This window comes from Trachemys scripta, chromosome 22 (genome assembly GCF_013100865.1).
Source record: "Trachemys scripta elegans isolate TJP31775 chromosome 22, CAS_Tse_1.0, whole genome shotgun sequence".
Classification (NCBI taxonomy): domain Eukaryota; kingdom Metazoa; phylum Chordata; order Testudines; family Emydidae; genus Trachemys; species Trachemys scripta.
This window is the reverse complement of record NC_048319.1, coordinates 4137599-4149885: the sequence shown is the minus strand read 5'-3', so window position 1 is coordinate 4149885 and position 12287 is coordinate 4137599. Positions and strand designations below refer to the sequence as shown.

General features: G+C 50.5%; 2 protein-coding genes across 2 annotated transcripts; one reads left to right on the top strand and one right to left on the bottom strand.

Moving 5' to 3' along the window:
- Positions 1-824: 824 nt before the first annotated feature.
- Positions 825-6284, top strand: RPS15 (ribosomal protein S15). The gene is made up of 4 exons (XM_034755443.1): positions 825-966; positions 2113-2198; positions 3709-3943; positions 6115-6284. The coding sequence occupies exons 1-4, from the start codon at positions 964-966 to the stop codon at positions 6226-6228; spliced, it is 438 nt and encodes a 145-aa protein (XP_034611334.1). The 5' UTR covers positions 825-963; the 3' UTR covers positions 6229-6284.
- Positions 6285-11359: 5075 nt separating this feature from the next.
- LOC117868773 (gap junction beta-3 protein-like) lies at positions 11360-12072 on the bottom strand. The gene has a single exon (XM_034754990.1). The coding sequence runs from the start codon at positions 12070-12072 to the stop codon at positions 11416-11418; it is 657 nt and encodes a 218-aa protein (XP_034610881.1). The 3' UTR covers positions 11360-11415.
- Between the last annotated feature and the right edge of the window lie 215 nt (positions 12073-12287).

The window sequence follows — 12287 nt, the reverse complement described above, 5'->3', positions numbered from 1 at the left end:
CAGCGGCCAGGGGGACTAGGAGATCTGTTACTACCCTCTGTGGTAAGTTGAGCTGGATAAGGACCTGCATGTGGGTGGGGGATGCCATAGGGGCCTCGGTGTGTGCCCGGGGGTAGCCACCTTGGGAAGCAGCCTGTGCCAGGGTGGGGGCTGTGTTCAGCTGGGGCTAGTCTGGAGCAGGGTGGGGGAATAAGTAGGGTTGCCAACAGTCCCTTTATTACTTCATCTCTCTCTGCTGAGTGCTGCAAAAAGCTGCAAGAAATACCCCCTGCACAGGTAGCTGAGTACTGGTTGTGATTAGTATTAACATTAGGTGGAAGAGTGGGGTGGGGGTGCTGAGAAAACAGCCCCCAGTGTTGCCAACCTTAGGGATAAGTGTGGGATTGGGGGGTGGGGGTGGCAGAGGAGATGGGGGCCAGCATGGATGAGACTTTAGGGTTTTAGGCAACAGAGGGTCCTGTGGCACCTTTGAGACTAACAGAAGTATTGGGAGCATAAGCTTTCGTGGGTAAGAACCTCACTTCTTCAGATGCAAGACTAGGGTTTTAGGGTATGTCTGGGGTAGGGCGGTGCCCTAGAAATGGATAGGTGGGCCATGTTGCTGCTGTAGGGTGACCAAACAGCAAGTGTGAAAAATCGGGACAGGGAGAGGGGGGTAATAGGAGCCTATATAAGAAAAAAAAAACCAAATCGGGACTGTCCCTATAAAATTGGGACATCTGGTCACCCTATGCTGCTGGCATCCCACGTGCTGCGCCAGCAGGGATGAGCGAGACTAACACCGCTTCTCTCCCCGCCCCCCCGGCCCACTTTCTTTTTTTTAGCGGCGGCCCCTTTAAATCTCAGTGAGGGCGGAACGGCTGCGCTGAAGCCGTAGTGGGCGGGGCCTGCCCCTTGCCCTGCTCTCGCGATATCAGGCGCCGCCCGGACGAGATCAGCCCTTTCCGAAGAGACGCGGCCAAGATGGTGGGTGAGAGTGGCCTGGGCCGGAGCCCTTAATCCGGCTCCATCCGCTTCGGGGCCGGCTCGGCCGGGGCTCTGGGTGCCGATACCCCCGGAGGGCGCTGCCCCCTGCACGTCTGGGGCTGTATGGGCGCGGGGGGAACGGGCCTGGGCTTGGCTGAGCTGCTGCAGCCCGGTCCGGGCCCTGGCGGGGGCGTGGAGTCCCCCGTCTTCTCCGGGGCTGGGGCCCGAGCGGCGTGGGGGGGTGCGTTGTGGGGGGAGGGGGGAGGGGCAGGGATTGTGATGGGGTAGTTAGGGTGTGAGTGTTGTGCATGTGTCTTGGGAGGCTCTTGGCGGTGCTGCGGGTGTGTGCAGTGTAGGTCGGTGGGATTGTGTTGTGTAGGCGATGTCTGTGACTCTTGGGGGGCTCTGTGTTGAGGGAGCGTTGTGTCTTGGGGGCGGGGGAGGGGAGAGTTGTGAGATTGTCTACGGACAATGTGTGGAGCTGGGCTCAGGGAACATTGTGGGCCTGAGTGTGTGTAACGTGTGCTGTGGCAGGACGGGGCACCCAGGGAGTTGTCTGGAGACAGGGTGCCAATGACGCATGTGGTTGTGGGGGTGCTGTGTAATGTGGGGTGCTTGCTGGGGGAGGCTGATGGAACTCGTGGGCCACTCTGGGGAGCTGTTGTAGGGCTGGGCATGGTGCTGAAGGTGGGTTTGGGGAGGGCTGGGAGCAGTCTGAGCAGGGTTGGTTTATGTAGGTTGTGCTCCTCCAGGCGAAACGGGCTGCAGATATGTCCAGTAACCAACCTCTTGAAAATATGGATGTGCCCAGTTAAGCCATGGGAATGCTTCACCCTTGGGGGGCGGGGGGGTTCATTAGGTCTGTGTGCTCCAAAGTGAAAGGAGCATTAATATTTATCGAACAGTGAATCATTACGAATAATTCACAGCATTTATATTCTATTCTTCAGAGCACTTTTACAGAGACTAATGAACTACCACGCATGTGCTCCTCTTCCCCCGGTAACACCTAAACGTGGGCAATAACTGGGCTGGTAAACACATGGGAGCAGGGCAGCAAAGGTATCTGGCAAAACGTCCCGCCTGCTTGGATGTCTTTGTAATTTGGAGGCCTCATCTGTTTTCCCTCTGGTTCTCTCCATCCAGGCGGAAGTCGAACAGAAGAAGAAACGTACCTTTAGGAAATTCACCTACAGAGGTGTCGATCTGGATCAGCTCCTCGATATGTCCTAGTAAGTAACTCTTGCTTATTGGCACCCTTCTCCCCCGTTACCAAACCAAGCAATGAGGTTATGTTAAGAGATGACGGCAGGTCTTGTGGCCAGAGCCCATGACTGGAAATCAAGCTCTCTACATTCTGTGCAACAGGTCTGTAGGCCCTGTCTTCACTGCAGAAGTAGCCAGGTTTAAACAGGATTGTGAAGTAGTTTGGGGCCAAGTGTATTATATGACTTTTATTTTCTCATCTCCTAACAATGACAGTGGACCATATTCTGACCCAAGTGTTCATTGGGATTAAGCTGTGGTTCCTTAATTTGGATAGAACAGTTTTTTTTCCTATCCGCTCAGGCAAAAACCTTATAACAAGACCAGACCTTCTGTTTAGTTTCCCCATCTATAAAATAAAGACACTATCACTCTTCCTCCTGGAGACTTAATTTAGGGTAAATGCATTAATATGGGTAATGTGCCCTGGAATCTTTGAGTACAAAGGGCTATAGAAAAGCAGCATTTTGCTGTCTGCTATTTTACTTGCGTGTTCTGATGGAAGTAATTTGCCATATTCATTCGTATCGCTTCGTCCAAATTAAGGATACCAGAGTGTGGGAGGAGGGGTGGTGTCAAACAGGGGCCACTCCCCCATCATTCCATGGGCCCAGAACTGTGCAGGGGAGAGCCCCTAACTCTGAGGGCGCTAGGACCCAGGTGGGGTGCAGCTGCAGAGAGGAGCCCTAGAGTCCAGCTTGCAGGAAGGCGAGTTGCCAGAGTAGGGACCTCTGGCCATTCAGAAAACTTTCTACAGTTTGTCTGGATGTTGCATCGATTGGCTGTTTGCTCCATCTCTCAATCTCTTCGCCTCAGCTTTGCCCCCCTCATCCACTTCCCTTCCTCTCTTTCTATTTAGTTAACCCCCTTCTAAGTAAACCCACCCTCAAAAAGTTGTCACACATTGTTCACTCTGCTTGTGGCCTTCCTTGATGTCATGGCTGACTGTCTTTGGGGCAAGGACCATCTACTGCTGTGTTCGGATAGCTCCTAGCCCAATCCTTGGTTGATCGTTAAGCAGTACCACAGCGAACATCATTAATAATTGATACATGGCTCTGCATCTCATTGGAATGTCCTCAGCAGTGCTGGACTACGGATTTGCTCACTCCTGAATCTTTCCCAACTGTGAACAAATGGTGATTCCATCCACCCACGGCTGGCAATAGAACCCAGGGATCCTGGCGCCAGGTCCGTTTCTGGTGTTTCGCTCCTTTCCTCACTGAATCTAAATGTTACATATGAGCTGACTCATGTTTAGAGTCATAGAATATCAGGGTTGGAAGGGACCTCAGGAGGTCATCTAGTCCAACCCCCTGCTCAAAGCAGGACCAGTCCCCAGACAGATTTTTACCCCAGTTCCCTAAGTGGCCCCCTCAAGGATTGAGCTCACAACCCTGGGTTTATCAGGCCAATGCTCAAACCACTGAGCTATCCCCACCCCCCCAGCTGATCTAGTCCTCTTCGTTATTTCAGCGAGCAGCTGATGCAGCTGTACAGTGCTCGCCAGCGTCGGCGTCTGAACCGCGGCCTGCGTCGTAAGCAGCATTCCCTCCTGAAGCGCCTTCGCAAGGCCAAGAAGGAGGCCCCTCCCATGGAGAAGCCAGAGGTGGTCAAAACTCACCTGCGCGACATGATCATCCTCCCCGAGATGGTGGGCAGCATGGTCGGCGTATACAACGGCAAAACCTTCAACCAGGTGGAAATCAAGGTGAGCTATGCAGGAGCGAAAGGTTTAAATACTGCCCGATAGCAGCAGAAACTTACCAGCCTCCTGCTTGCTTAGGCCCCGTCTCCGCTCCTGAATTTTCCTGTAATGGATCGATTCTGAAAGGGTAAACCAGTTGCCCTTTAATTTGCTTGAACGTCTGTTCCAGTTGGAGCTTGGCCAGTTCCCTCTCTTGGAGGAGAGTCTCTGTATATGGGGCTTTAACACCTATGAAAGGCAGGTTGTTGTGGGAGGTAAACAAAAAAACCACCCCAAAACTTTGTCCTGAAATCATTCTCTATTTTCCTTTGAGAAGGTGGTGTCTGACTTCGGGGAATGTGCTACATACAAGGCTTTTTCTTCTTAGCTTGTTAAGACCGAGACTGAAGTTTTGCAAGAGGTTGCTTGCCCGCCTGGTAATTCAGTGAATGAATCAGTGTACATCGTGCTGCTGTGTATGAGAGAAGTAATGGGGGGAAGGGTCTGCCTGGTGTTAAGAACATGTTGCTTCTTGCAGTGTAGACAGACCCTTTGGGGCAGTCCTGTATTCCCTCACCCCTACGCTCACCTGCCTGGTGGTGACCGAGCAGGGGCTCCGTTACAGAGCCACAGAATGTCTTGCTGTAGCGAGAAATCCGACTTGCCGATCTAACGGGAAATGAAGTAGCCAGCGGGTGCGGTGTGGCGTGATCTGATATTACAAGGAAGGATTAAACAACTGACCAACATTTTCTTTGCCTGCTTTGTTTGTGGTTGAAATCTAACCTGAAAGCCTGTTGAAGGGCTTAAGGTAGATCAACCTGTTTGGGCTCTCTGGTTGGGGGAATGTTTTGAGTTGGACACGTGGGGGTGATTTGTTTTTTAAGGCACAGGTGGCAGTTAGACATGAAATGGGAGTTAGACACCTGCGATACTAAATCATAACTGGAAAAAGCAACCAAGAGTCCTGTGGCACCTTAAAGACTAACAGATGTATTGGAGCATAAGCGTTCGTGGGTGAATATCCACTTCGTCAGACACATGTAACTCATAACTGCCACTTGTGCCTTTCGACATCTCCTTTGGCTGTCTATCAGTGTGGATTGCTGTAGCTAATTACAGTGGCCTAAACCTAGCCGAAGCCATGTTTGCGCTAGGAGTTCCTTAGCACTGTAGTTCTATTGGTAAGTGCTCCTAGCATGGACGCAGCTAATGCCCCCAAAACTGCGCTTTTACTGATCGTTTAGCCCACCCCAAGCAAAACAAGCTTTGCTGGTATAAGGGCATCTGCATTAGGGCGATCTGTCAGGGATCGCACCTTTTCACACCCGACAGACACAGCTGTGTCAGCAGAAGTCTGTAGTGTAGACAGTCTTATCTGCCAGAGAGGTGGGAGTGCTGTCCAGGGAGGGGGCAGGAGGGTCACTTTTGAATATGATAAGGAAGAGGAGGATCTGCAGCTGTGACTAGAGCTGTCTGAATACCGAAAGAAAAAAATTCACTCTGGTGTTTGACCCCATGTCTTCGATTTCTGTCACTCACCGAGACTTGCGAATGTCTCTGTCTCTCTCTCTCTCTCACACACACACACACACACGTCGCAGGGAAGTGGCAAGGTGTGCTTGCTCAAAACAATAGTATCAGTGAACCCTGCAGCAGTCTGAAGGCTGAAACGTTTAGATTGATCTTTCACTGAATAACAGTCAGTCTGCCTGGATAATTTGGGAACAGAAAGAGGGTTACATTAATTCAGTTATCAGGGGGTAGTCGTGTTAGTCTGTATCTACAAAAACAACAAGGAGTCTGGTGGCACCTTAAAGACTAACAGATTTATTTGGGCATAAGCTTTCGTGGGTAAAAACCTCTGAAGAAGTGAGGTTTTTACCCACAAAAGCTTATGCCCAAATAAATCTGTTAGTCTTTAAGGTGCCACCAGACTCCTTGTTGTTTTTATTAATTCAGTTGGCTGCAAATGGCATGCCCATCTCTACCTATACCAAGCACCTGATAGATGCACGTGGAGGTACTGTATTTTTAAAGAATAGTTCTAAACAGTCATCCCAGAGCTCTGTGTCATGAAATCCAACTTGTCTGGGATGCTCTTTGCAGGGTACTCTCCCGTTTGAGGCTCTCAACTGCTTGTCACGTCAGATCAATCCTGTTTCTGAATAATCATCCTGTCTTTTCTCTTGCAGCCCGAGATGATTGGCCACTACCTGGGCGAGTTTTCCATCACTTACAAGCCAGTGAAACATGGCAGACCTGGTATCGGTGCCACCCACTCATCTAGGTTCATTCCTCTGAAGTAAATGATGCTTTGGGAAAATGTTTTCTATATGTAAATAAAGAAAATGCTCTTGCCCGACACTGTCTCTGGTCTCTCTCTGGGTAGGATCTTGAGAATTTCCCTTCCATTTGGGCTGTGCCTTCTGAAGCTAAATGCCACTAGGAGCTTGTGTGTAGGCCCGGGGGTCCTGTAGAGAATCTGGGTCCATGTGTCTGCATAAGCTCACTGAAAACGCTTTGTGTTGTGCAAATGGGGACAAGTCAGGTGGAGTATCCCGTCCTGACGCTGCAAGGGAAACTCCACCTGTCTTGTCCCCATTGCACAGCTTGTTGGTGAGTTGGTCTAGGAATGTCCTCTCTAATGGCGGGTGGGAGAGGGACTGGGCTTGTGCTCTAATAAGCCGGTTTGCAGGTCTGATAAGAATTTTTCAATGTTTCTTTTTATTTTTCACGCGAGAAATTCTGATGCGGTCTAGCCCGGGGAGCCTGACTTGAAGATTGGTGAAATGACATCACAACTGCTAAATGTGGGGGAGGATGGCTTACGCAGACTGTTCTAGAACTTACTGATTCCAGTCACTAGCCATTTGGAGTAGTGATGGCCCCGATAAAGATTCGAGACCCTCTCTTCAATGAAGGGATGAGAGCTCATTATAAACAACTAGGGTGACCAGATGTCCCTATTTTTGGGTCTTTTTCTTATATAGGCTCCTATTGCCGCCCCCCCATCCACCCACACACACACACACCCCTGTCCCGATTTTTCACATTTGCTGTCTGGTCATCCTGTAAACAACCCATATCCTCCTGCAAGACTAGAATCAACAGTCTTGGTACTTAAACAGGAGTAAAATCGTTTCACACCTCTTTGTGGTATGGTGTGGGGGGGCAGGCCATGTGCCCAGTCTTCTGGAATCTTTTAAGCACATATTGAATATTAAAGAGAGGCAGAGATCAGGTTTATTGGCTGTTAGATGTTATAGCCTGAGGAATGCACTCTGGATTCTTAGATGTCGATACCCTCTACCTCTAAAAATTGTCAATATGCTAGTGCTGCCACTTTGAAAGCTATTGAGTGTTTTTTGGTTTGGTGTCCCAAGTATGTTCCCCTCCTGTGCACACCTGTTTTCTGTACTAAGGCCTTGCTTGTTACTTCCATGAAGATGCTGATACAGAATAAACAAATGTGGTGGTTACCCTGGACATCTGAAGAATGTAATAATCTGTGGCTGACAGAAAAGGATGAAAATAATTTTTTCCAAGCTTCCCTGACATCCAAAAATATGTAATATGTTACACCTCTACCCCATATAACACGAATTCGGATATAACGTGGTAAAGCAGCGCTCCGGGGGGCAGGGCTGCGCACTCGGGTGGATCAAAGCAAGTTCAATATAACACGGTTTCACCTATAACGTGGTAAAAAAAATTTGGCTCCTGAGGACAGCGTTATATCGAGATAGAGGTGTATAATAAACCCTGCAGGTCAATGATGCATCCCAGTGTGCAGAAAAATCTCATCTGGCATAATCTATGGGTAAATTCTAGAGAAGAACACTGAAGATGGACTAGAAACGTGAATGCAACTTTTCTTTATGTGGTCTGCCCTGGGAAATCCCGTGCTGGTTTCATTAATTGTACTCTTGAGAGGTCCAGAATCCTTTTCCACTAAAAACAAACACCTGTAGGGAAACTAATCAGAGTGGTTTCATTGTTGGGTGTGTGTAAAACCGGAAAGAAAAACAACATTGAATAAATGAAACCCTAATGGGACTTGTCTAAAATACCATGTCCTGAGCATGCTCCCCTACAGCAGTATTGCTTTCTGTAGCACAATTTTCTTTAGAAGGAATTGATACTCAATTGAAACAGGATTTTACTAAAGGTTCCCAATGGCAGAAGCATGATTCTAAAAGGGCTTGTGTATTAAGACCCTGGTTCTCCAATCTTCAATCCTTCTCCTGACACAGCTCTGGTCACATCAGTTTTTCCTTCTCTTGTCTAGTAATACTAAGGTCAAACAGAAGTTCATGTGGTTTGCCAAGACTTTGTTCTAGGGTCTAATCCCAAGTGGGTTCAACAGATTCCCCTCTGCCTGTGGCAGCAGGTGTGTGAAACTTCAGTCAATGACCCAAACAAATGGTAGCCCCTTTCCTTGTTCTGCAAGCTACTGGGTAGTGCTGGGTCCTTCCATTCCCTCAGACTGAAATGCAGAGAGTTTTGGGAGCTTCCTCTAATTACATCTCATGATACCATGTTTTAAAACACGGGGGTTGGAGCAACCTGGCTCCTTTTCTTCAAACTACTGAGGTCTCCCTTTGGCCTGGGCTTTTATAGATCTTGCAAGGTAAGTGATATCGAGCTTGGATACCTCTTGGCTCTCGCACACTACAGCTAGTGGGGGTTGGGATGAATCTTGCGTGGTAGGTAGAATAACTCTAGCGTGCCTAGTATGAAGCTCTAACCGTTCTATAAGGCCTATAACTGAGACTGGTGATGCCACTTTCCTGGCCACGTTTAACGGCTGCCCCGTTTCTCCCCAAAGGTGCCTGCACTTCAGTGGTAGGTCGATTTGTAAACTAGCCTGGGGCATTTAGGGCTGAAAGATGCTACATAATGATCTCGTCAATTGCTATCCCTTCAGTTCCCTATGCGGGGGCTTGGTAACAAACTTCGTTGCTAATTCGGCTCAGGTCAATGGGAACTACCCTGATGGCTGTTTGACAGCCCGTGTGAAAAGAACAGGTGGGTCTCATTCCATTTCCTATGAAACGTGTCTGCAACATCACCACCATGGCAGTTTCAGCAGAGAAGTCAGGAGGACTTGGACCATCTTTTGAAGGGTGTCCTTCTGCAGCCAGGCGGAGAGAGTTTCTATTTGTGTTACCGTAGCCCCTAGGAGCCTTAGTCCTGGAGCAGGACCCCATGGTGCCAGGTGCTGTACAGACATAGGACACAAAGCCGGCCCCTGCCCCAAGGCGTCTACAGTTAAATATGACAAGATACAGACAGAGGTGTGTTAGTGGGAAGCTTGCATTGCTGTACCTGTTGTGCAGTTTGGCCTTGATCTACCAAGCTAGGACCTTTCACCAATGCTAAATTTACCTCTCCCGGCGCTCCCCCACCAAAACAACTACTGCAGCCTTGGTGCCCGGCCCGGCGCCCGCAGTGAACACATCATAGCTGCCATCCATTGACTTGCTCTTTGCTGGCTTATGACGGGGGCGCCAGGTCAGTTAGCAGCAGGGTTCAAAAGGGAATCTTTGTGGCTGGTTCCAAAAAGCCTTTTCATGCTCTACCAGCTTTGTTCTCTTTGGAATAGCCTACATTCAAAAAGAGGCTTTGCACCCTCCCCTTGTCCCCGAATGACTGCCTGTCCAGGAGCTTAAATAATACCCGAGGAATTGGATGGCTTTAGAAAGGAGAGAACTGGGTTGCCTGGTGTCGGAATGTCCTTTGTGCACCAAACCTCATCTCCATCTGAATGGCTGGGGACAGGCATTCACTGTTAAGATGTAGCTATTGTATCTATTGCCTCCATTTGTTTTCCAGGTGCCCCAGCAATGGTCTGATTAAAGAATGCAGCTCTCTTAACCCATTAGGAGCATCAGTGCGAAGGAAGTTCTATTGAGCCCTCCTGCATAATAACGAGACACCGGGGATGCCACTGCGGGTACAGCAAAGTGCTGCGGGATCCCGGAAGAGGAACAGCGATTCTCTGTGCCTGGTGTGTGTGTCCACTACTCTTAACGCCATTTTCTGCTTCATCCAGCAGAACCGTGTCCCCAGGTGTTTTACGCTCTATAGATCACGCCGCTGCTGAAATGCCAGCAAGCCACCCAGAGGCGAGTGCATGAGCGGAAATATTGCTACATGGCCATTACCACGGCTCCAGGAACTGTCTGGATGACTGATGTTTGCACGGGCTGTTGTAGTAAAACCGCATGACCTCCAGGCTACCCCACCTGAGAGCCAGAAGGATATTTGCAGGCCAGGCTGGCTTGCATCCAGGTAGTGTTTTTTGGCCAGAAGATGTCGCTGTGAGATTATTCCCATTTGGTCAATATTTCTGGAGATCATGTGAAATTTGCTTACTGCCTCTTTCACCGGTGGTCAGAGAGGATTAGCATTGCAGCGTGGGTTTGGCTGCTGGGGTCAGAGCTTTTAACCCTTCCTGAGAGGAAAAGTCTCAATCAGATGCCCAACTCTCAGTTAGAATGTGGAGGAACAACCTGAAATTTCCTAGCAGCTTTTTAGGTTCATTCGGCTCTTCTCTATCGTCTTCTCTCAGCGCACTTTCGAACACACGTGGCTTTTAAATGTAGAAGCCTGGGAACTCCGAGCCGGAGAAGCCATCCGCATCCAGCTCCTGCCAGTGCAGGGTGGTTCTCCAGGGAGGAAGGCTGGGTTTGGGGTTAAGGCAGGGGCCTGGGACTACTTGGCTCTGCCACAGACTTTTTGGCTGTTCTTGGTCAAATCTCTGCACTTACCCTGCACCTCCATTCTGTAAGAAGAGGCTAATATTTCCATGCCCTGTAGAGGAGGTGTGAGCATAAACACTGACTCAGGCCTGCTGGTGTGGGCCATGTAAGGAGATAAACAGATAGAGCTTTGTCTGCTCCAGCTCTAAATGTCTTGAACCACGAGCCCTTTGGGAGATTATTCCACACAATCAGCTCGGCCCTTTTGCAAATGTTTCCTGTTACCCGGCTTAAATTCCCTCGTCTAAATGTCATCCTAGTAGCTGTATCACGGTAGCACCCAGGGGCCCTCAACATGGCACCAGGCCCCATCGTCCTTGGAGCTGTATGAACAGCACAAAGAAACGGTCCTTGTCCCAGGAGCTGCCAGACTTTGTTCCGTGAGGGTCTGATCTTCTGCTGGGGGTTGTTTCAGAGTCGCTTTAATTGTCACTCTCGGGCAAGATTGATGGAGAAATGACAAAACACGTGTCCCTTACTCCTATATACACGCCCTCCACCACCGTCCTCGTTCTCCCTCTGGGGTGATTATGCAACTCACCCTAACACAGAGTGTGCCTTTGTCCCCTGCTAGCGGCTGGATAATAGTGGATAATAGCCTAGTGGTGCTATCAGCCAGAGGAGTTACTCCTTTAGCTCAAGCAATGGTGGCTCCTCCTAGTTAGCACTGAAAGTCATGGGCTCAAGCCCTGCTGGCGACCCAGCGGAGTCACCATGACACCTGGCCAGTTACACGCGTGGTTTCCTGGCTGTGCCTTTTCGCGGAGCTTTTCCCGAAGCCTCCTGGAAGATCTGAACGGCTGCGTGCTGCGTCCCCAGCAGACTGAGCAGGAGACAAGCCCAGGAGGAGCCGGCCATGAAGTGGTTAAAGGTGTCCTTCTCCCGGGCATTCAGGATGGCGCAGGTCACGGCCGGCGGGCAGGGAGAGGGAGGGCATTGCACTAGCACGGGGAAGTGGCTGTAGAGCGTGTGGAACGTCACCAGGAAGATGCCTTCTAGGACAGCCTTGGCCAAGAGACTTCCCAAGTGCAGCCAGAGATGCGGCTGCTTACCCCGGCGTGTGGGCTGCCGCCAGCTGCCCATGCCCTCGCCGTGTGGGCGGAAGTGCCAGGAGCTGGCCAGAGCATGGCTGAAGATCACCGCCAGCTGCAGCGCGAACAGGCTGAAGGGCGAGATGGGGAAGGCGTCGTCGAAGCAGGTGCGGCGGCAGCTCTCCGCGCTGGCGTTGCAGGCCAAGTCCCCCACCTCGTCCCGCCACAGGGTCCTGGCTCCAACCGCCAAGGCGACCAGCCGCAGCGTGAAGACCACAGCCAAGCCAGCCCGACACAGGCGGGGGGCGTGTGCGCTGGTGCCGCTCAGCAGGCTTGCGACGGCGTCCACCTCCATGGTAGCCTGTGGGGGGGGGAAGGAGAGATGTAGGTGTGTGGTGCAGAGGAGTATAGACGGTAGGAAAAACAAGACAATCCCCCACTTCATCACACCTGGCCTTTAGGGAGCGTGAGGAGGGGAGACACAGGTTAGAACCCTCTGGATTACATTAGAAATCAGCCGAGTCAGAGCCTTAGAAATACTGTCGCTTGGATGGAAAGACAGGTAATGGG